Here is a 25,945-nt window from a genome sequence, read left to right as displayed (position 1 = left end):
AGTATTTCAGTAAAAAACAGTGCCCACTTTCAAAGCAACCTTTGTTGTCTTCCTTCCTTATACGACACAGTTTTCAACCAACTTCCATAATTTCTTCTGCTGCTTTATCTTCTTTCTGAAACCTTAAAATACCTTATCTTCTCTGTCTGAAGAAAAAAAAAAAAGGAAGCTATCTTTTTTTTTTCTTTTTCCTTGTTTATATTGGAATTTAGCTGCTATTATCAGCTATGCATTCCCTACCATCACATGCGATGCGTCCTCTATGCCTTAACCCATCTCTTTGCTCTTCTCGTTTCCCTTTCTTCTCCTTTTCAATCCCCATTTTCCACAAATTCAAAAACAACCCCACAATTTATAAGAAATCACAAAAGGGTCCTCCGTTTTTTAGCATAAGATGTTGTGGTTCAGGCTCTGTAACCGCCAAGCCTTCATGGGAGCTTCGTAGGAACCGTGCTGCTGTTCAAGAACCAGATGAAAAGGTTGATGCTCTTCGACAGCTTTTTACCAAGCCTGGAATTGGTATTGATGCTTATATCATCCCTTCTCAGGATGCTCATCAGGTTCAATTCTTTTTCTTTTTAATATACTTTTTAATTGCTCAAAAAGACATAATTTTTTGTTATTTAGGGGAAAAAAATACAGGTGAAATGTTATCTGAGAATTATGATGATAAACTGATATAAATTATATGAACTGTCTCAGATCTCATCATGTACGTTGGTCCTTGCATGTTTGTAATTGAAAAAAGATATCATTTTGATGTACTTTTCTTTGTTTTTTTGCCTGTTGGTCCTGGAAGTTGATTCAATGATTGTTTTCAAGTTTATTTTATGCAAAAGAGCTTCTGTAAGTAGGACTAAAAATTTATGTTAGTAGAGCATCCAAGTTCTAACATTTTTGGCATGGCTTCCAGAGTGAGTTCATTGCTGAATGCTACATGAGGAGAGCTTATATATCAGGCTTTACTGGCAGCGCAGGGACTGCTATTGTTACAAAGGATAAAGCAGCTTTATGGACCGATGGTCGCTATTTTCTGCAGGTTTTATTTGTTGACAAACTTTATAGTCATTTTAATGGAGTTCTACTTCTATCGAGTTTGGTGCAATATGGTATGAGTGCTTGTTGACGGTAGTTCTTCTTTGACTATGACCATTTAGGCTGAGAAGCAATTGAATACAAGCTGGAAGCTCATGCGTGCTGGTAATTTTGGAGTCCCACAAGCTAGTGAATGGCTTAATGATGTTTTGGCTCCTGGTGGACGAGTCGGTATTGATCCTGTGAGCAATCTTTTCAACCTCCTAAACGGGTGCATCTAGCTTACAATTTGCACTCGGTATACGCTCTACTTATGCTTAGCTCTTTGGGACGATATCTGATAATTTGAAGGGAGCAGTTTCTTTTTTCTTATGATGCTGCAGAAGAATTGAAGGAGGTTATATCTAAGAAGAACCTTGAGTTGGTTTACTTGTACGATTTAAATCTTGTGGATGAAATATGGAAGGAATCAAGACCGAAACCCCCAAACAAGCCAATTAGAGTTCATGATCTGAAATATGCCGGTATAGACGTTGTGTCCAAATTATCTTCCCTCAGGGCCGAACTAGTTGCAGCTGGTTCATCTGCAATTGTTATATCCATGCTTGATGAAGTTGCCTGGTTGCTGAACTTGGTATTGATACTAGCACTTAGTTACTGGTTATTTTCCTAGAAATAAAAATGTTGGTCAATTTTGTTTTGTCAAGATTTGTTTAATGTTGGGTACTTTGCAAGAAATCTGATCGTTCAACTTGCTAAAAGCAATATTTATGCATGTCCCACATCTTGTTTTGAAGAGAGGAAGTGATGTCCCACATTCACCTGTTATGTATGCATACTTGATTGTTGAGGTCGATGCGGCAAAGTTATTTGTAGATGATTCTAAAGTCACGTCAGAGGTGATGTATCATTTGAAAAAAGCAGGTGTAGATCTAAGGCCATATGACTCCATCCTTTCTGAAATAAGGAGGTTCGTTTGGGGCACTGTTATTTTTATATATGCGTTGAATCAGGCATGTTTTTTCATCCTATCATGAAGTAGCATCTTTCGTTGGACCAGATTTTCAAAAGATCTCATACATTGTCATTTAGATATAGTCTTAGCTGATTTTCCCTGGATGTGCTCATCTGAACTTACTTTTGAAATAACTTTTTCAGATTGGCGGCGGAAGGGGCTCACCTTTGGTTAGATACATCATCGGTTAATGCTGCTATTGTGGAGACCTATAAGGCTGCTTGCGATAAATATCTTATGAACCGTGGGAGTAGAGGCAAAAGAAAGAATAAGCAATATTTTGAATCCGACAGTCTCCCTGTTGGTCCTTCTGGAGTTTATATGCAATCCCCTGTCTCCTTGGCCAAGGCATTGAAAAATCCGTCTGAGTTAGAAGGGATGCAGAATTCTCACTTGAGGTATCTGATTTCTCCATGTAATAGTAATAAGAATGGGCTGCAGGCCTTTGTTGACACATTGCTTTTGTAGGTTATTCCTTTTAAGCAGCATTTATGTTTTTGCAACTCTTGTTTTTACCACTGTCGGTGGACATGCAAACATACCATAGCCCTTCTTTGTGAAACTTCCTATTTCAGCGTAGCTAAAAGCTATTGTCTGCTAGAAAAAAATATTTGGAGACAAAACTTAATGAATTATGATTATGGTGATAAATAATATCATAATATAAATGCAGGGATGCAGCTGCTTTGGCACAGTTCTGGTGCTGGCTGGAAGAGGAAATTCATAAGAACGTGAAACTTACTGAGGTAGACCTTGCAGACAAACTTCTAGAATTCCGTTCGAAGCAAGATGGTTTCCTAGATACGAGCTTTGATACAATAAGCGGTATATTAATTTCTGACTTCTTGATCCCCTCTTTTCCAGCTAGACATTCCAGTCTAAGTCTGACAAGTTTAATTCTTGAATGCTGGAAAAAAGTGAAATAGTCCCATTTTGTTTTATTTTGGAATGGAATATGTATGTTGACAAAATTGTCAAAAAAAAAAAAAACCTAATCTCTGGTTTTTCACAATTGACATTAAGAATGATATTTCAGGTTCGGGTGCAAATGGTGCTATTATTCATTACACACCTGAAGCAGAAAGTTGTAGTGTTGTGGATCCAAATAAATTGTTCCTATTGGATAGCGGAGCGCAATATGTTGATGGAACGACCGACATAACAAGGACAGTACATTTTGGTGAACCAACTGCAAGGGAAAAAGAATGCTTCACTCGTGTTCTAAAGGTGCTGCTTCATTTTTCATCTATTTTGTTGGTTGCAAAGGAGCACTACGTATTTGTTAAATTAAGAGATCGAGTGACTCGTATGCGAAAATTTTCTGTTAGATCATTTAGAATATTTGAGAATATTGGTTGATTTGCTTGCAAGTTATGAGGCCGCAACTGCTTTTTGTGTTGGTTATTGTCAGTATTTCCTGATACATCATCAAATTGCAGGGTCACATTGCTCTTGATGAGGCAGTATTCCCTGAGAACACTCCAGGTTTTGTCCTGGACGCATTTGCCCGCTCTGCCCTTTGGAAGATTGGACTTGATTACCGACATGGTATTTCTCCTATCTTTCTGTTGACTTTCAACCATATCAAAAAGCTTGGTCTATTATTGGTCTGTGACTTGATTGTCTTTCTCATTTCATGCAGGTACCGGACATGGTGTTGGAGCTGCATTAAATGTCCATGAAGGTCCACAAAGTATTAGTTTTAGATATGGAAATATGACCCCCCTACAAAAAGGCATGATTGTTAGCAATGAACCTGGCTACTATGAAGATCATGCCTTTGGCATTCGGATTGAGGTACAAAGTCATTCGGCCATATCTGTTTGTTCTTAAACTTTGAAATAGCTATAACAATTCTAGCTGAATTCTCTTGATGAATTCATTTAATGTTCTTATTGCTAGTGTAAAACCAAATGTCAGTTAGTCTAGCGCCATTGGCTACACATTATTTGAAATGCATGGTGATTAAAATTTAAAAGTTATATCAGAGTCGGGCATTGTTTACTATTTTATAATATTATAAGAAACCCTCTAGTTACTTAGGCTCTTCTCATCTTTGCAGAATCTCCTTTGTGTACAAGAGATTAATACACCGAATCGTTATGGAGGAATCGAATATCTTGGATTCGAAAAACTAACATTTTTTCCCATTCAGGTATACTATCTCTCTTTCTTTGCGAATATTCCTTTGTATGTTAAAATATGCTTTTCTAGCCACTTTTCTGTCCACTAACTCCAATATCTTAAGCTCGCATAAATTACTCGTCACAGGACTCACAACTGGTTTTAGATGCGTTTTAAGAAACTTAGTTGGGATCTAAAACTCAAATTTGTTAATAGATTAAGTTGAAATATCGACTTGTGAGGAAGTGTAAAAAATCCCATCTTCTAGGAATGATAATCTGCTAATGACATGAATATATGCAATATCGGAAAATATTAATTTATAAAATCCCGTAATACAATTGTCAATGATGAAATGATAAATAAGCTTTCAAGGAGTATTATAGGGAAAGCAAAAGGAGTTTATGGCAGTGATTGATGATTGGAAATTTTATTCAACTAGGTTGTGCTTATGTCGATGTAATCAAACTGGATGCTGGCTACTTCTCAATCAAATTTCAAAACCTAACACATTGACATTTTTAAGAATGATGATTAGGGTTGGCTTAATGAATGGTTAGCCGATGTAGAGGTATGATCAGGAAGTTTCAATCCTACTAAGAGACTTATGTGGATTGGTTGCTTTGGTATTCCCCTTCAAGCTCGGAATATTATGACTTTTCAGAATTTCGCAGTTTTTCTAGGCTTCCTGATTAAGTTGATAGTAGAACGGTGAGTTTTTCAGACCTTAGTAAAGGGTTGTTTCTAATTGAAACTAAACATAGGGAGAAAATAAAAGAGGTTTTTCCGGTTTCATGTGCTAGGGAGGATTGTTTTATTTGGGTGGAGGAGGTGGAGGGTTTTTTCCTAATGATGGGTCAATGTTTGTTCAATCCTTTGCGATTATGATCACGTAAGAGGTAGTGGTATAGGCCGTCATATATTTTCTGACAATAAGGAAAAAAAAAAAAACAAAAAAGAAACTCCGGTGGCTCCTATTGGTCGTATTGAAGAACTGAGTTTGGTGGCTTTTATACTGGAGTAATGGATCTTGGAGAGCATCATAAAGATCTTGAGCTTGTTGATAATATCCACAAAATGGCGGTTGATGATGTGGGAACAACATGTATGAAACAGCTCAAAACTGATGACAGGTGTAAAGTTTTGTAATGGATCAAGGGCCTAATGAAGCGATTTTGGAGTTTGAAGTGGAGGGCCTTGATGCAACAAACCAAGCTGAGGTCCTTTTAGTTAATAATATGGTTGGCCAATCGGAAGCTATGATATGTGCAACGACAGGTGAGATCAAAGAAAAAAGGTTGGATAATAGTAATGAATACTGATTCACAAAACTTAAATATATTGGAAAGGTGAAGACCAATGGTTCATTGGGGAAAAATATATTGGAGGGTGACAAGAAATTTATTTCAACAAGGATGTTAAAGTATTAAGAAATAATGAAAGAATGTCACCATAGCATCTTGGAAGAGATGATTAGGTCTCAATGCAATGGGAGTAGAAGAAGAAGCTGCGAAATTGACAAACATTGAATTGAACAAGAGGACTATATAAAATTGAATTAGATTTGCGGTGATCAATACATAGTTGTTTTGTAAAAGAATTTAGGATGCTTTTATGATACATTTACTACAATGTTTTGATGCTTTTGCTTGTATCTTGGTCTTTTCTTTGTATTGAGGTTTTTTAGTTTCATTTAGAATTTAGATGTTGGTCAAGTGTGTTTTATGGTTTCATATATGGATTAGGCATGCTAAAAGGTTTCTCCGTTACTGCTCTTCCACCGTGCAAAGCTTTGTTTAGTTTTCTCCTAACTTTCTATAACCTTTTGTGCCCCACTCTTCTGCTTGATTACCTGTTATACCTTTTCACAAATCTCTGCCTCCCGTTTGTAATCTTTTCTGAATCGTTCCTTTTCTCTTAGGCTAGGCAGTATCTTAGGGGTGGTAGTAGCCCCTATCTCGTGTTTTCCATTCTCTTTTGCTGCTGTGATTCCTTCTTTCTTATTAGCTTTTCCTTATTTTCATTGGCTTTTAGTTACCCGTGATTAATCTTTTAGCTTTTTGTTTCTATCTTCTTTTCTGTCTTTTTTCTTAGTTGTAGTATTCCTTAGTGTAGATATCCTATAGTTATCAAGAACCTAGAGCTCCCTTTGTCTTTTCCCACGTCTACTCAAAAGCTATCTATTTATCCAAACCTTCCCTACAGTCTGAATTCAAAACCCAACCGCTATCTTCTTTCTTCTCACTATAACCATTTTTCTTCATGAACCAGTTGATAAACTGCAAGAAACAAGTATGAGCAGAAGTGGCAAAGGAAGTGGGCATTGCCGCTATAACTGCGACAATCACAATAAAAACAGGGACAACAAAATTATTTATGCAATTCAATTTCCCTATGTCTACAAAGCCTAGCTTAGTGAGATGAATCGCTATCTTTGAAACAAATACAACCAGTGATCCTAATTTTAACGCACCTCAAAGGAGAATCTCACTCTTTATATCAAAGACTAGAGCTCTCACCACTAAATTCTTCTCCTGGAAACTTAACTTGTAAAATCAATCACAAACATGTTTTACAATAATCAATACATAAACTCATAGAAGTCTCTCAAATATATAGACACTTTTTAGATTTGCTAACAGACTAAAAGATCAATCACAATCTCTTCTAAATAGCAACTAAAAAAACTAAATACAATATGATATTAATGACCAAAGTTAAAAAAATAAAAAAAAGTTGACAAATAAGTCTTGTTTCTCCAAGTGATTTGATGTAATCAATCCGATCCGGTCCGATCATAAGGATATGTTTCTCCAAGTGAATTGATTTTCATTGATAGGTTTGCTCATTCCACGATATTAGCACAGCCCAAAGATTTGTTTCAATAATTTGTCAATCTTCTAAATATGACAACTTCTTGTTTTGTGCAGTGGTGCTGGAAACAAGCACTTCCTTTGACACATTGCAGCAACTTCAAATATGTCAACACCTTTTATTCTCTATCTTTCTATTCATTTCAAAAACCCTAAGAAAAGAAAGAAAATGGATCCTCATACAAACAGTAGAGACGTTAGTTGGTCTCAAAGTAACGAGTCAGCTGATGAAAGAACAAGAAAATGAGAGAGGTAAATCAGCAACCTTGGCATCTCCTTCTAGAGAGGGCGAGAAGGGGACTGATTGTCTACCTGGAAAATACTGATAATGAAGCCCAACAAAACTTTTAGGACCATAGTACTCAATTTCATTCCCTTGTCATTTTCTACTTCTATCTCACCGCAACCATTGCGTAGAATCCAAATCACATCCCACCACTATTTTTAATCTCACCATTGTAGTATTCAATATCAACGCTACCTCTGTTTTTGAGTCTCATAGCCAATCTCATTGCCTGTCCAAAAGAACTTAAGAATTTGTTTTTTTTTCCCTAATCATGTTCATATCTGGGTGCAGACTAAATTGGTTGACTTATCTTTACTTTCTATCGAAGAGATGGAATGGCTGAACAGCTATCATTCACAAGTATGGGAAAAGGTAGGTATTTACGTATGAATTCGAGTTCCCAAAACTCATGTTTCTTCAATCTTGAAGAACCTTCAGTTTGATAAACGTTCTTGGTTAATTTTTATTTTCCTCCTTATAGAGTTTGAAATCATGATAAAGCTAACTTAAGTTGATTTCACAGGTTTCACCATTGCTGGAAGGCTCTGCTCGTCAATGGCTTTGGAAAAACACTCGACCCATTGCTAAACAATGATTCCCGCTTTCAAAATTGTCCATCTTTTTTAATCCAGAAATTTCCGCCTTCTAAATCTTGTAAATATATCTTATGATGTGATGATGAGTTATTGTTTGTAGGGTAATTACATTATGTACAGCATTATATTTCATGAAAATTATGAAATTAAATTAACTGCAATGAGAAATATAAATCATAAATGTTCTTGATAATTTTTAAATTTAAGTATTTAAACCATAATTATGCCTTAGGATAAAACACACTTGTTTAAAAAAAATAGCCTTTACTAGAGGTGATCATGGGCAGGGCCGGGTTGAGTTCGAGCCAGGCCTAGACAAAATTTTAAGACCGTTTTTTAGGGTTGAGCCTAGTTCGGCCCAAAATATGGGCTTGAAAATTCGTCCAAGCCTGGCCCAAAATAAAATTGCTAAGCCCGAGCTTGGCTTGGCCCGCCCATATTAATTTTTTTAGCTTATTTCATTAAATAAAAATTAAAATATAATAAATCAAATACTTTTAAAAACATAAAATAAATATTAAAATAAGAAACAAAGAAAAATGAGACTAAAATAATTCTTAAAACAATACACAAATTGAAAATATAATAAAAAGTGGTTATATTAAAATTGAAAATAAAAAAGTAAATATGATTAAAAATAAAAAAAAAGTTTAGTATATAATTCGGGCTGGGCCAGGCCCAGGCCAAAAAGTTTTACGCGAGGCCTGGCCCATTTTCTAAACGGGCCTTATTTTTTTGTCCAAATTCATATTTCGAGCCTACATTTTTACCCGAACCCTCTCATTTTTTGAGCGGGCCTTTGGGCCAGGCCGGGTAGCCCAACCCATGATCACCTTTAGTCTTTACATAGCTATTCAATAATTAAAAAAGGCCATTGAGTCTTAACTCGATTGGTAAGGTGTTGTGGTCAATGTAGGAAGACGTGGGTTCAAGTGCACTAAAGCGTGGGGATATGAGTAGTTCTAGGCAGTGGAGAAGCCAAAAAAAAAAAAAATTTGGGAGGAGAGTGGAATTTAATTGTATGTTTTTACGATAGTAAAAATGTAATTTCACTATTTTAATAGTCTATATCTTTATAATTTTTAAATGATTAAATCAAATTTTTATTGTTTTTGGGAGGGCTAAAGTGTAATTTTATCATTACTAATTTAAAATTTTATAAATATAAAAGGCCTAAATGAAAAAAAAATTATTTTAGGGGGTCATGGCCCTTGCCTACCCCCGTGGCTCCACCACTAGTTCTAGTCATTGTCTCAAAAAGAACAGATATGATCATAACTTATAATGAGATTGTTAAAAAAAATCATTGAGAAGTTTGATAGGGTTTTCTTTGCCGTATAAACTTATTTAGCTTTGATGTCTTGCCTTTCTTCTGATAAGTGTAAGGTTTCTTTGTAGTTGTGCACATTTTGTCTTCGGAGTTGGTTGTAGGTTTTGAGGATCTGTTAAGGGATGGATTTATTAGCTGAAATGGGATTAAGTTGTTTGTTAAATTCTATTATTTCTTGTTTTGTTTTTCCTTATTAAAAGCAACATTTTAGAGTAAGGGATTTTAATGAAACAGATCATTTTGATTGTTTCACCATGTAACTGTTTTTCTCTTTTTATTGCTCAATGTAGAAATCCTCTTTTCCCAAATAACAAAAGTAGGGGAAAATGACACACACATCTTGAGTCATCAATCAAAAATTCAAAAAAATTCCTCTTTCTCTTTCTTTTTTTTTTTATTTTACTGTTTTCTGTATTTTTTAGTTCATTTTGTACCAAAGGTATCAAAGCTTGGTAGTTCTCATGATCAAGGAAGGGGTTTCCACGCATTTGCAAAAAGAGGTCACTCACCTGTAGCAAGAGTTCACCAAGTTGCATTATGAGTTTTCACAGTTGGACAATCGTATTGGGGACAGGTTCAAGGAACAAAATGAGGAGTTTTATGCTGAGCTTAGGTCTGAACTTCAAGGTTAGTTGCATAGCGTATTTGAGCAGTATCTAGGAAACATTTCAGCCACCAACAAAGGGAAATGAGTGGTGGGAGGTCCCCCACCAGGATTCCCACCTAAGGACCCTTTGCTACCACCATAGAAAGGAGATAGTGGATCTCAACACTTAGGTAACATAGAAGTCAATTCCAAAACTTCTAGATTGGAGTGTCCACGTTTTGATGGAACAAATTTTAGAGGTTGGTAGGCTACATTGGAGCAATATGTCTTGGCTGAGAAGACTCCTGTGAATGGCCAAGTGAGGTTGGTCATGTTAAGCTTGGAAGGAAGGGCCTTAGACTAGAATCACTTTTATGCTCAGAAACAGGATTGGTTTCACATACTGGAATAAGAGTCATATGCTCAAGCCCTTAAAGAAAGGTTTGGTTCGTAAACTTTTCAAGACCCTATGATGGACCTAGTGAATCTTAAGTATGTAGGGTTAGTAGACTAGTACCATGACTCTTTTATTAGCTTGTTAAATCAACTACACCTACCTGAACCCTATACACTCAGCATATTTATCAGTAATCTGCATGCGGATATGAGGCAGTATCTACAACTTTTAAAACATACAACCTTGATGGAAGGTTTCCTTACAGCTAAACAAGTAGAAGCCATACTTAGTGGCTCCCAAAAATAGGGATTGTTGACAGGATAGGGTCCTCAAGCTAGAAACACCTCACCAACTTCATTGAACATCACATCTTCATCAACCTTGAATTCTAACACCCATAAAGTAACATTCTCTTCACCTTCAGTGAGTGTAGGATCAGTGCATGGGGGGTCAGCTACAACTTCAGGGCAGCGTCAGGGTGGGCCTAGATCTCTATCTCCTACTGAAATAAAGGATCAAAAAAAAAAGGACTTTGCTATTGGTGTGGGGAAAAATATGTTGTTGGCCATAGGTGCATGAAATCTAAGTTGTACTAGTTGTTATTAGAACCTACCACAGAAAGAGATAGTAAAGAGTTTCAAGAATGTAATCAGGTGGAAGATTTGAGCTTGGGGAAAGAACCTAACCAGGGTTTAGTACCATGCTATAAAAGGATCCTAAGGCATATACACTATGAGGGTAGCAGCCCATATAGGAAGCACCAAGATAGCACTCATAACTTCATAAGTCTAAGTTGGTAAAACAACTGTCTTTACCTGTGAGCCTCATCGACAAGCTGAAGGTAACAATAGCTAATGGAGCTACCTTGATAACTAAGGGGGATCTATAAGGCAGTCCACTAGAAGGTACAATCCACTAAATTTGACACTGATTTTTATTTCCTACCCCTGAAAGTATGGAATTTGGTCTTAAGAGTGCAATGGTTATTGTCTTTTGGGATTATTACTTGGGAATTTAGCTCATTAATCATGAAATTTTATACAAAGACCAAGTCTGTGTTTTACATGGCATTTAACTAGGAAATATCCACTCAAGGTTCAAAATGTTTTTACATGGTAGGTGAACCCCTAGGACCCTATACCATTATAGTGTCTGCTCCCACACACCCCTTCTTAGGGGCCATGAAAGTGTTGGTTCCTGACATTCTACACCCTTTATTGAAAGAATTCCAAGATATATTTCAAGAACCTAAGGGCCTACCACTTCCAAGGCTTCAAGATCACAAAATTCCCTTGAAGAACGAGTCCACTGTGGTTAAGTTGAGACCTTATATATACCCTACCATAAAAAAAATGAAATGGAAAGAATAGTACAAGAAATGTTGCAAGCTGGTATCATCAAAGATAGCAATAGCTCTTTTGTTTCTCCCATAGTAACGGTAAAGAAGAAAGATGATACATGGAGAATGTGCGTGGACTACATGCATTTGAATCAATTGACCATCAAAGACAAATTTTTCAATACCCCTCATTGAAGAACTGCTAGATGAACTAGAGAAGGCAATGGTGTTCCCCAAGTTGGATCTTCGATCGGGCTACCATCAGATTAGGATATGGGAATTTGATATCTATAAGATTGTTTTTTGGACACATGAAGGGCACTATGAATTTTTAATAATGCCTTTCGGTCTTACCAATACCCCATCTATGTTTCAAGTCCATATGAATTCCATATTTTGTTGGAAAAATTGAGTTTGGAAAACACAACTGAAAATAAATTTAGGAAAAAACCAGAGTTTTAAAAAAAATTTCAAAACAAGATTTTGGTTGTGATATCTAAAGCAATAAACACTTAATTAAAATTTTACCTTTTCGATTCGTCTAGGATGAGCGCTTCGACCGGGTAGTCTTCTTCGCAATCCTGAAGTTCACGTTTGTCAAGTATGGGCTTGCTTTGAATTAGAAAAAATTTCACAAAAATTACCAGTGGGTGATTTCACAATTTCTCTAAACTTTTGGGTCATGTTGTAAATCAGAAAAATATCTCTAGAAATTTTCTGAAATAATCTCTTCAAAGAATTTTCTCTCTACAACTTTCTCTTGAATTCAAGTGTGTATGAAATAATGACCCAAGGCTCTCTTTATCTAATGAAACTTTAGAGAGTTTAACTTTGATTAAACTTAATCGCTTTAATATTAAATTAACATAATATTTATCAAGATAAATATTAGATTAAAATTAATATTAAATCTTATTAAAATAATAAAATGTTTATCTTGTATATAAACATTAAATTAAATTAAATATTAAGATAATCACTTTAATACTAAATTAATAAAATACTATTAAGATAAGTATTAAATTAATTTTAATATTAAACTATTAAAATAATACTATTTTTGGAATAGTTAATTTGAAATCAAATTCTCTAATAGAGTCCCAGTAGGAGTGTAACTCTTCCACTACTCAACTACTGAAGATCAACTATCGCCGGCCACCGGGACGCCGCTGGTACTTCTTTGTCCGATGATGCAGGTGCAACACCCCGAGTAGATTCGGCTGCTGCCGATTCAGTTTGGGTTAATGATAACCTAACCGGTCCGGTCTAGCCATTGGTTGGACTGTCGGTCCGGTTACACATACCGGGTCCAGTTTGACCAGTTTTTGGATCTTGGTTTTAGTTTTAGGCTTCCAAGCTCAATTTATGATCTTAGGTCCAATTTTCAAGTTCAATTACCCATTGAGCCAATTGTCGACTTGAAAATTAATTTCAAAAATATCATATTAATTTTAATTAATTTGATTAATTTAATTTTACTTTATCAAAATTAATTTTTCTAAAATTCACTTAGATTTTCAAATTAAATTTTCAAGACAGTTCTTTAATCAAACTTTCTAGTTGAACAATTCTTAGGATCACCTAATTTAATTCCACATCGAATAAATCGACTCAATTAAATTATTTCCAAAGTTGTAAAAAAAAATTCTGATTCAAATGCAATCCGGTCGAACTTTTAATGAGCTAGCAGAGGGACTAATCAGACATGTACAATTAGGCTCTAGTAATTGCAATTATGTCCAGAAGTATTGTTCGAATAATTCACAATTACTTAATCATGGAGTCAGTCCACAAGAAGTACCATGACCGAAAACTCTTTATTGTATACTCTTTACGAAATCAATTCATCCAACTGCTTTGTCCAATGACCTTGTCATGTGTATGTCACCCTCATATGATATCCTTGATTCCTTTGAGTTAAATTCATTTTGTAACACCCCTCACCCGTATTCAACGTCGAAATAGGGTTACGGAGTATTACCGAACTTACAACTTAAACAACCATCAAATTCGAATCAAAATTCATCAACCAAATGTAATTCCAATCAAATTCAATCACATTGTCCTGATTACGAGCCTACGAGGCCCTAAACATACTTTGGGAGTGGTTCGGGACTAAATCGATAGCTCAAGAAATTTTTACAAAACCTAGAAAATTTTCCAAACTGCAGAAGTCACACGCCGGTGCCTCGGCCGTGTCTCTCACATGACTAAGAGACACGCACGTGTCTCGGATCGTATGGACATTCGAAATGGGATCACATGGCCATGTCCCAGCCCGTGTTCGATCTCATGTCCAAACAAGTGAGCTTAATAACTTGGGTCACACAGCTAACCATACACCCGTGTTCTAGCCCGTGTACCCTTTGAAGTGTCCACACAGGCCCGTGCCAAACCGTGTGCTAGGCCGTGCCAAACCTATAGGGTATACTGACTTATGCCACACAGCCAAGTCACATGCCCATGTGTGAGGCCGTGTGGGGTATACTGACTTGGTTTTAATTCAACACCAGGGGACACATGGCCATGTAACATAACCGTGTGTCACACATGGCTGAGACAGACGCCCGTGTCTCTGCCCTTGTGGATAAAAATAGGCTATTTACCTAGCCATTTTGCCACTCCAAATTGGCACACACCTACATCAAACCAATTGATACCAATACAAGGCATAAATAAGCATTCAATCAACTTCAACCAAGCATCATTTATTCCATTTCAATACCAACATCTAACATGCTTATAATACTACTATGCCTACTCAAATCATGCGAATTAACAATTTCAAAGCAATTATATGTACCATTTCAACTAAGCATTTCTTTGCCTAAAACCACAAGCACAACCATTCCCAATTCATCAACTATTAGCTACCTTGAAAGTTGTATACAACAATCTATTCCCAAGCAATCATGAACCACATCACTAAGAGGAATTAATATATATATATATATATATAGACACACACACACACACACACCATATAATTGCCAAAATAAGCCAACTTACATGGCTAACACAAACCAAACACTTAATATTCACAAGCCAACACAAATGGCCAAAATAATGCTACATATACCAAAATGACTCAAAGTCCCTATACATGCCATATACTTAAAATACCAAAGTTCATAGGTACCAAGTGATATGTGGATAGTGTGAAATGATCTCCGATGATCCCCGAATCCGAGTTAGCTTAATAATATTATAAAACAAGGGAAAAATAAACAAAGTAAGCTATTAATCTTAGTAAGCTCGTATACAATAAACTTAATTCAATCTTAATATTATAATACAACAATTTGAATATATCAACATTTAGCATATATTAGCTAACAAACCTTTCAAATACCCAATTAGGATATTAATCATATTCTTCACAAGTTTCTTCTAACCAAAACTTATACATGTCACGTACATACTTGTACCATCTCATATCATTCTCATACTCAATCACATCTTTCATTTACTCGTTGAACCATTTGGAATAGAAGTCGGATACTCAAGAGTCTCGCACACTAAGTACCTATACCATGGATCGAACCCAAATTAAGGTAGCTTATATCACCCAAAGCCAAATCGGTATAACTCGCATCCGAAGTACTAATATCATGGCCCGAAGCCAACTCAATGTAGCCTCTAATGACATGTCACTAGTATCTTAAACTATTCCTAAGGTTCAACTGGGATTTCGAATGTCGAATCATCTTCAAATCACTATCGATCATATCCGTAGTCTCATATTCACAATTTATGCAATATCAAAGCATATGAAATACATTTGTATCAAAACTTATAATATACGAACTTACCTTAGATGTAGAAACGACGAAATAGGTCAATTAGCTGATAACATTAGTTTTCCCCCGATCTAGATTTGAATTTCTCTTTTCTTGGTCTAAATATATTCAAAATTAACTTATTTAATAGTATATTTATTCAATTTAGTCCAAAACACACTAAAAGCATATTTACACTTTTACCCCTAATATTTCACATTTTTTACAATTTAGTCCTTATTTCATAAAATCACAAATTAATGAAATTCAAAATTAACCCATGTTATCTGAATTATTATTATACCCCTAGCAGCCCATATTTTTCATTTATTTTACATTTTAACCACAAAATTTCTACATTTCACAATTTAGCCCCTAACCTGCATTTTCACTAAAAATCATTTAACAAAACTTGTATATCTATCAACAAGCATTCATAATCTATCAAAAAAACTTCAAAACTCATACATATTCATCAATGGAAGCATTCAAAATCTTTAATAGTTTTTCAAAATAGTCCCTGGGCTAGCTAGACCTAGTTGCAATGATCTAAAAAATATAGAAATCATTAAAAACCGGACAAAATGGACTTACATGCCCAAGAAGAACTTGCAGAATGCTCAATCCTAAAATGGTGGTTTTTTTATTCCTCTAAAATTCGGCTAGGTGAAGAAGATGGACACAAATTATGGTTTTTTTATTTATTTTATGTTTATTAACATTTTACTGAATTAACCTTAATAATAAAGCATTAAAATCATATTATACATGTCCAAAATTGTCCACTCACCATAACAAAGGTCTAATTACTACATAAGGACTTCCACTATTTAATTTCACAGCTAATAAACCCTTTTAGCTTACAGAACTCCAATTTTTCACTTTACGCGATTTAGTCCTTTTTATCAAATTGAGCAATCAAACAATAAAATTTCTTAACGAAGTTTTCACACCAACATAATATCATACTGTAGACATTAGAATAATAATAAAATAAATATTTTGACTTCATATTTGTGGTCCCGAAACCACTGTTCTAATTTGACTAAAAACAGACTGTCACAACTCTCCTCCACTAGGAATTTTCGTCCCCGAAAATCTTACCAGTAAATAGGTTAGAGTATTGTTTTCTCATAGCTTCCTCGGGTTCCCACGTAGCCTCTTCGACCTTGTGATGTTGCCACAAACATTTCACCAAATTTATACATTTATTTCTCAACTATTTAATCTCTCCAGCTAGAATTCTGATCGGTTCTTCGTTGTATGTCATGTCAGGTTGAATTTAAATTTTTTCCAGAGAAATTACATGTGAAGGATCCGATCTATATCGATGCAACATTGACACATGAAACACATTGTGGATCTTTTCTAACTCAGTCTGTAAAGCTAGTTGATATGCCACTGAACCTATTCTTTCGATGATCTAATACGGCCTGATAAATCGAGGATTCAGTTTACCTTTATGACCAAATCAAAGGATTTTATTCCACGAAGACACTTTCAAAAATACTTTATCACCAATATGAAATTCAATGCCTTTTCTTTTCAAATCCGCGTACGATTTTTGTCGATCTGAAGCTGCTTTCAAACTGTCTCGAATTGCTTTCACGTTTTTTTCAGTCTCTTGAATTAAATCAACTCCGTGAATCTTTTTCTCACTCAGTTCGGTCCAATATAATAAAGTTTGGCATTTAGGACCATACAAAGCTTCGTACGGTGCCATTTTTATGCTCGATTGAAAATTATTATTATACGCGAATTCAACCAATGGCAAATATCTCTCCCAGTTGTCTTCGAACTCTAAAACACAACATCGAAGCATATCTTCGAGAATCTGAATTACTCTCTCAGACTGATCGTCAATTTGCGGATGAAATGCAGTACTAAAATTCAACTTAGTACCTAGAGCTTCTTGCAATTTCTTCTAAAACCGCGACGTAAACCTCGGATTTCTATCCGAAATAATCGAAATTGGCACCTCGTACAATCTAACGATCTCAGCAATGTACAATTCACCTAATCTATCAAGTGAATAGTCTATACATACTGGTATAAAATGTGCCGATTTCGTTAATCTATCAATTACAACCCAAACAACATCTTTCTTTTTCAGAGTCAAGGGTAACCCTAATATGAAATCCATCATAACTCTATCCCATTTTCACTCTGGTATCATCACCGGTTGTAGTAATCCCGAAGGCACTTGATGCTTAGCTTTAACTTGCTAACACACCAAACACCTCAATACAAACTCTGAAATGTCTCGTTTCATACCCGACCACCAATACAGTTGTTTCAAATAATTGTACATTTTAGTACTTCCCGGGTGAACAGATAGACAACCACTGTGTGCTTCGTGCAAATTTTCTGAATGAGTTCAGAATTCTTTGGTACACAAGTTCTGTTTCGAAACATTAAACAATCTTCGGCCCTGATATGATAATCTAAATCACTAATCAACTCATATTGCATTCTTTTGGCTTACAACTCAGTATCACACTTTTGAGCTTCACAAATTTGCTGAAAAAATATTAGTTTAGCTTTCAACTCAGCCAATATCGAACCATCATCAGACATAGTAAATCTTGTATTCATCGCTCTCAAAATAAACAAGATTTTCTACTCAAAGCATCTGCGACTACATTAACTTTCCCCGAATGATAATCAATTGCTAACTCATAGTCTTTTAGTAGCTCGAGCCATCTCCTTTGTCGCATATTCAAATCTTTCTGAGTCATTAAGTACTTCAAGCTCTTGTGATCACTAAATAAGTGGCACTTCTCACCAAATAAATGATCTCGCCAAATTTTCAATGCAAAAACTATATCGACCAACTCTAAATCGTGCTTCGGGTAGTTCTTTTCATACAGTTTCAACTGTCTAGAGGCATAAGCTATAACTTTTCCTTCTTGCATTAAAACGCAACCCAAACCATTCAATGATGTGTCGCTGTAAACCACGAATTCTTTACCCGACTCAGGTTGAACCAACACTAGTGCTTCAGTTAACAATGCTTTCAACTGCTCGGAACTCTGTTGACATTTATTAGACCATTAAAATTTCACATCTTTTTGTAATAATTTGGTCATAGGAGTAGTAGTTATCGAGAATCCTTTTACAAAAAGTCGATAGTAGCCAGCAAGTCCCAAAAAACTTCTGACTTCGAATACATTTCTTGGTGGTTTCCAATCAACAATAGCTGAAATTTTGCTCAGATCAACTCTTATACCTTCCGCTAAAACAATGTGTCTCAAAAATCCAACTTTTCTGAGCCAAAACTCACATTTACTGAATTTAGCATACAGATGTTTATCTCTCAAGGTTTGCAACACTATTCTCAAATGCTTGGTATGCTCAGACTCATCTCGAGGATCAGAATGTCGTCAATGAACACAACAATGAATCTGTCTGAATACAGTCGAAAAATCAGATTCATCGAATCCATAAAAAGACATGAGCATTAGTTAGTCCAAAAGGCATAACAGGGAATTCATAATACATGTACCTTGTTCTAAATGTCATTTTTGGCATATCTATGTCTTTAACTCTTAACTGATAATAACCCGATCTCAAATTAATATTCGAAAACACTGTTGCACCTTTCAACTGGTCAAATAAATCATCTATTCTCCGTAACGGATACTTATTCCTTATTGTAACTTTGTTGAGCTATATATACATTCTCATTGACCCGTCTTTCTTCTTTACAAACAAAACTGGCGCACCCTAGGGTGAAAAACTAGGTCATGCAAAACCTCTATCTGTTAACTTTTGCAACTAAGATTTCAACTCTTTCAATTCTTTCGGAGCCATTTTATACAGAGCTATAGATATCGGGGATGTCCCCGGTACCAGTTTAATAGCAAACTCAACCTTCTGACCGGTGGCAACCCAAGTAATTCTTCTAGAAATACATTCGAATATTCACAAATTACAGGTACTGATTAAATTTCATTTCAGACACTTTGGTATCTAAAACGTAAGTGAGATAAGCTTCGCAACCTTTTCTCACATATCTTTAAGCTGACATAGATGAAATCACAGTAGGCAATCCACTCAACTCATCTGATTCAATTAGAAGAATTTCACTGTTCTGACATTTCAATTCAAAGATTTTTTGTCTACAATTCACCATAGTATCATGCAGAGTCAACCAATCTATTCCCAGAATCATATCGAACTCATCGGCAAAAGCATTAAGTCAGCTAGAAAACAGTAACCCCGAGTCATTAAAGGACAATTATTGCAAACTTTATCAACTAGAACATACTTGCTTAAAGGGTTCGATACTTTAATCACAAACTAGTAGGCTCAACAGGTAAACTCTTACTTGACGCTAGATTTTCACAAATATATGAATGAGTCGATCCAGGATCAATCAAAGCAATTACATTAGTGTCATAAAGAGAGAATGTACCGGTGATAACATCTGGTGATGACGCTTCTTTGCGAGCGCGAATAGCGTAAGATCTAGCTGGCACTCTAGCCTTAGATTTCACATCAATCCCTTGTCACACCTTTTCCATTAGACACATTCCCCGTATTTCTCGGTGGTCTCCCTCTCGTAGTCGTATTGCTCGATTTTGCATTCTGAAATTTATCTTTTCCAGATAACTCTGGAAAATCTCGAATAAAATGATTTGCCAAGCCACATTTAAAACAAGCTTTATTACTTTTATTCTAGCACTCTCCAAAATGTCGTCTCCCACACTGTTGACACTCGGGCTTATTGTTTCTCACACTGCCAACGCTTAGTCGATAACCTTAGTTTTCCTCCGATCTAGATCTGAATCCTGCTTTTCTTGATTTAAATATATTCAAAATTAACTTATTTAAAAATCTCTCTATTCAATTTAGTCCAAAACATACTTTAAAGTACATTTACACTTTTTCCCCTAATATTTCATATTTTTTACAATTTAGTCCTTATTTCATAAAATCACAAATTAATGAAATTCAAAATTAACCCATGCTATCCGAATTAATATTATGTCCCTAGCAGCCCTTTTTTATTTATTTCACATTTTAACCACTGAATTTCCACACTTGACAATTTAGCCCCTAACTTGCATTTTCACTAAAAATCAATTAACGAAACTTGTATATCTATCAACAAGCATTCATAATCTATCAAGAAACTTCAAAACTCATACATATTCATCAATGGCAACATTCAAAATCTTTAACAATTTTACAAAATAGTCACTAGGCTAGCTAGACCTAATTGCAACGATATTAAAAACATAAAAATCATTAAAAACCGAGCAAAAATAAACTTACATGCCCAAGAAGAACTTACCGAATGCTCAAGCATAAAATGGTGGTGTTTTCCTCCTTTAAAATTCGGCTAGGTGAAGAAGATGGACGCAAATTATGGTTTTATTTTTTATTTATTCTATGTTTATTAACATTTTAGTTAATTAACCTTAATAATAAAGCATTAAAATCATATTATACATGTCCAAAATTGTCCACTTACCATAATAAAGGTGTAATTACTACATAAGGGCTTCCACTATTTAATTTCATAGCTAATAAACCCTTTTAGTTTATAGAACTCCAATTTTTCACTTTATGCGATTTAGTTCTTTTTATCAAATTGAACAATCAAACTATAAAATTTCTTAACGAAATTTTCACACCAACATAATATCATACTGCAGACATTAAAATAATAATAAAATAAATATTTTTACTTTATATTTGTGGTCCCGAAACCACTGTTCTAATTTGACTAAAAACGGACTATTACATATTCACTCACTACAATCTTATTTTATCTTATTGTCACCATTATGTCTTATTAAGGATTAATATGATCACCGTCAACAAATGAATGTGATAAATTGCTCGTTCAGGAACTAGCAACTCGTGGCCATGTTCCATATTTATCAATCCACACAATGCCAATGAGAGGGTATCATTAACTCTTTAATTGAGCTATGAATTTCATTGTTACTAATAAAGTTATGCCATACACAAGTCATGAACCCAAGATACCGGTTATGGGCCCAATTATCTTTGTAGCATAAGCTTTCACTTATATGAAATCACATGAGTTGCATACGCATGGTTAATGACTAACTAGGATTTAGGTAAATCACACTATGAACGTTACAAGTGAATTAATTCACAAACGGATTCAGAATTAATTTATCTTAGGTTCAATCTAATGTATCATTCTACCAATGAATACATATATGTCTCTACCCGTGGAGTCAACTGCTCTGATAGCCAAGACTAGTCAACTCCCCAATTAGAATTGTAGATGACATAATAATCCTTCTTAGTATTTCAATCAAATACTCACTTCGATAGTTTTATGAGATTACAGACTTATTTAGATTATCTACTGAAGTAAGTTGTCTTTCTCGCAATGTAAATGTTCTTACAATGCCACTTATCTTCAGTTTAAACTTAGACAATCAATGAGCTAATTATCACAATTTCGCTATACATTTAAAATGTAACGATCCAAAACTTGGCTTAGACGTTTAGACCGAATCTGGGAGGTTACATTGATCACCGAAATGATCATAGGTAAAAATTGAGTTTAACCAGCTAGACAACATACCGTATTTAAGTTACGTAAAACTCTCTGTTGTAAAATCCTGATATTACAAAAAAATTAGTCTAGAAGTCACTTACGTGCGTAAAACCCCAAAATTCATACCATAATATTCAAATAAAACTTACAGTTTAAACCATTTATTTATAAATGCAGAATTAATGAAAATAATTTTATAGGCTGCTCTAAATCGTGGCTGTTTGAGACCTTCGGCGAGCCAAGTCCAGCTATAGAAAACGAAAGCACTTGGAAAAGGGAAACTAAGGGGGTCTGAGCTACACAAGCTCAGTGTAAGTTCGAAACGTAACAAAAGACAAAGTTACAAAACAAAATTCCAAGTAATAGTTCTATAGCGGAAACTAAATCAAGGGCAACATTTCAAAACAAATACTTAACTAACCCAGAACTCAATTGGTGTACGAGACAATCCATTTCAGCAACTAGTTAAAAGGTAGGACTTATTACAAAGTAATCATTCACTACACACAAGTACAGAACACATTAAGCACACAACCTTTACACAATTAATCATGCAATCCTACAGACTGATCAAACGTGATATGTATGCGCAACAGAAGAAACAATCCTACCCATCTAGCCAAACACCTCCCGTCCCCTATTCATACCACAAATGAGCTATAAGAAGCTCAACCAACCATGCACATCATGTAGGACCTCGAAAGGCCCATCCAACCCTACACACCACTTATGTGGAACTAAGCCACGCAAATAACAATATGCAGTTGAGCTGCCAGAAGTATCGTACTGTGCGGTAAACTGCTATACAGATGTGTTGCAATTAAAATTGCCAAATCACATCAGACTTCTTTCTCTTCATATCCCAATCGAAACATTTATGCAAATGAATGTATGCAAACGATCTCACAGAAATGATGAACACATCAGAAACAGTCAGATGGAATCAGAAATGCACATGCTAAAACACAGAACCCTTTATTGCATAGCACCTATTAGCTCACAAAATAATCGATCAATTTAAGCTATGATTACGAATTACGCATAAATCTAGGTCGAAACGAAGTCTTGACCACCCTTATAAAGACCTAGATAAGGGTCGAAACACACAGAATCATAATCAGAAAAAAAAAACAGACACAGTACAAAAATTGGTGACATAAGGTCACACGGCTGTATGGCTCGGCCGTGTGGAAAATGCCTAGCCTGTGTAGGGGTCTACATGCCCATGTGGAGGCCACACATACTCGTGTGGAGGGGTCACACACCCGTGTGAGCAACCCGTGCAACTCACTGTCCAAAAATGCTAAAAATTAAGAGCAAATGAGACAAGATTGTGCGGAGATCTTACAAGCCCGTGTTGAACACATGCTCGTGTGGCCAGGCCATGTGGTACCAAAAATCATCGAAAACCCGAAATTCCCACTTGCACACGCCGGTGTACCCAAGGGACATAGTCGTGTGAAAATCGACTAATTTCTCCAAATCAACCACACGGCAATGTGGCCAGGCTGTGTGGCACCTAAATCTGCCTGGAAACCCTAATTTCCAATTCCATACGACCGTGTGAACAAGCACACGCCCGTGTGGTCACTCATGTGGTCATGGAACCACTCTAAAATTGACTCGAAGTCTTGTATCCCGGTCACTAAAATGACCCCTAATCAAACTATCTTAGAAACTAACCACAACACACTAAATTAAAAATAATTGAAATGACACAAGCCCCAATTGCTCAATTACCGAAGCCTAAAAAAAAACTATTGAATTCCACAGCAAATCAGTACTAAATTACACAGTTCAAAACACAGACTCAAAACTATCAATTACCACAGAATTGAATTAACAAATCAAAAATAGAAGAACAAAGGTTCAAAACCCACACGTGATTTGCAATCAAAACTCTAGAAACCAATCGACACACGTTGATGACCTCAATATGAACCCGAAGCTTTTCAAAACCAAAACCAAAACCATTCTCTTCTCTTCCTTTTCAAAAGACGCAAAGAGAAAAAGAAAAGCATAGAAAAAAAAGATAAAGAACGTTTAGAAGAAAAGAAAAACCAAAAAAATAAAATAAAAATAAACATTAAGTAAAATAACTAATAATAATAAAATAATAGCACTAAATAAAAGAAATAACTATCTTAATCCTTAAAACAAAACAAAAATGGTCTCTCAAAACACTCTTGAAGACTCAAACCCGAGACCTAAAGGTACATTAACACACTCCCAACCACCAGACCAATAGGCCCATTCTGACATTAGAATGCGAAAATAAACATAATAGATCAACCTACTCACTGCCCTTAACTACAAAGCTCAAAACTTCTAACCCAAAACCGAGGTATTACACAAAATATAAAAAACAGGAATACAAAAGACATAATAGTGAAATGTGAAATTAACTTTATTTATTTATTCATCGTTCAAATAAATAGAAAATAGTTACATGTTTACTACAATATAGACATATCTCCCAACATATTTAAACTACTCTTGAGGAAGTTTGTGTTGGTCATTTTTGATGGTATACTTGTCCACTCTGTTACATGGCAGGATCACTTAGTCCATTTAAGGAAGATGTTTGATATAATGAGGGCTCAATAATTGTTTGCTAAGAAAAGTAAATGTCATTTTGGAGCTATAGATAAATCAAAGATAGAAAATGTGATGGCTTGGAAAGTTCCTCAATCAGTCAAGGAATTGAGAGGATTTCTGGGATTATCAAGCTATTACAGAAGGTTTATCAAAAGTTATGGGTCTATAGCAAAACCCTTAATTGGCTTGTTGAAAAGGGGAACTTGGAATTGGTCACCACAAGCTGACCAAGCCTTCATGTCACTCAAACTTGCCTTGAGCTCAGCACCTGTCCTGGCTTTGCTTGATTTAAAAGTGGAATTTTGCATAGACACCGATGCTAGCAATACTAGTGTAGGAGCATTTTTACTGCAGAAGGGCCATCCTATTGCTTATTTCAGCAAAGCCCTTGACATCAAGCACCAATCCTTTTCGATATATGAGAAAGAGATGTTAGCAACCTTGCTAGCTGTTAAAAAATGGCATACATATCTAGTGGGACGTCATTTTTGCATAAGGACAGATCATCAAATTTTGAAATTTCTTTCAGACCAGAAGGCTATTACACCTTTCCAGCAAAGATGAGTTGCCAAGACGTTAGGATATGACTTCCAGGTGATCTATAGAAAAGTAAGCACCAATGTGGTAGCTGATGGATTATCGAGACAACATCCTACTGCAGAGCAGTGTTGGCAATTGGGAAGTACTTCATAGTTTCAGATTTACTGAATAAGGACAAGGATCCCTTGATGCGGGGAGTATTGTTAAGGGATGGATTTATTAACTAAAATGGGGTTAAGTTGTTGGTTGAATTCTATTATTTCTAGTTTTGTTTGTCCTTATGAAACGCAGGGTTTTTAGGGCAAGGGCGTTCCATTATAACATAGCTTTGTCTTGTTGAAAAGTTTTTGGGTGAAAGGGCCATCAATTTTGCCGCTATGGAGCAAACCATTTTATCTTTATGGTGTTCACTCCGAGGTGCTAATATCAAGCGATAGGTGGAAACTTATTTTATTTGGTCCAGTTTTTTCATGTGGTGAATCTGAAGATGATGATATCTGGTGGTCATTGGTCATTTAATGATTGCTTTCTTATTGTCCACAAGTTGGTGCAAGGTGAAAATATGAAGGGTGTTAAATTTTATTATGCGGATTTCTAAATTCAAGTGCATGATCTCTCGTCTAGTTTTGCCTTGAAAGCTCTGTCCAAAAACCTCGATAAGTTTATGGGTTCTTTCTTAGATTGTGATGCAAGTAGTCAAAGGAATGTGTCATCTTTTTGGCAATTTTTTTTAGGTTAGTTTTAGTTACGAAAGAGTTTCTGTTGTTTGTTATTTATGTGGTATTCTGGGTCCTAGTGATTCCAGCTGCCGGAAATTACTTGATTCTTTGGAAGGGGTGTGCTTATCCAGGGTTGGTCGTAAGAGATGCGTGCGGAGGTTCGACATAGAGACAGAGGGCA

At 35.5% G+C, this 25,945-nt stretch overlaps 1 protein-coding gene across 1 annotated transcript; it reads left to right on the top strand.

Moving 5' to 3' along the window:
* The first annotated feature begins 227 nt into the window (after window positions 1-227).
* On the top strand, window positions 228-8,122 carry LOC108473497 (aminopeptidase P2). The gene is made up of 13 exons (XM_017775088.2): window positions 228-560; window positions 914-1,039; window positions 1,158-1,277; window positions 1,394-1,669; window positions 1,833-2,005; window positions 2,194-2,448; window positions 2,724-2,875; window positions 3,087-3,277; window positions 3,490-3,598; window positions 3,693-3,847; window positions 4,113-4,205; window positions 7,625-7,705; window positions 7,857-8,122. The coding sequence occupies exons 1-13, from the start codon at window positions 228-230 to the stop codon at window positions 7,926-7,928; spliced, it is 2,136 nt and encodes a 711-aa protein (XP_017630577.1). The 3' UTR covers window positions 7,929-8,122.
* The last annotated feature ends 17,823 nt before the right edge of the window (window positions 8,123-25,945 follow it).

Source organism: Gossypium arboreum, chromosome 11 (genome assembly GCF_025698485.1).
Source record: "Gossypium arboreum isolate Shixiya-1 chromosome 11, ASM2569848v2, whole genome shotgun sequence".
Taxonomy (NCBI): domain Eukaryota; kingdom Viridiplantae; phylum Streptophyta; class Magnoliopsida; order Malvales; family Malvaceae; genus Gossypium; species Gossypium arboreum.
This window is presented reverse-complemented; position numbering and strand designations above follow the sequence as displayed.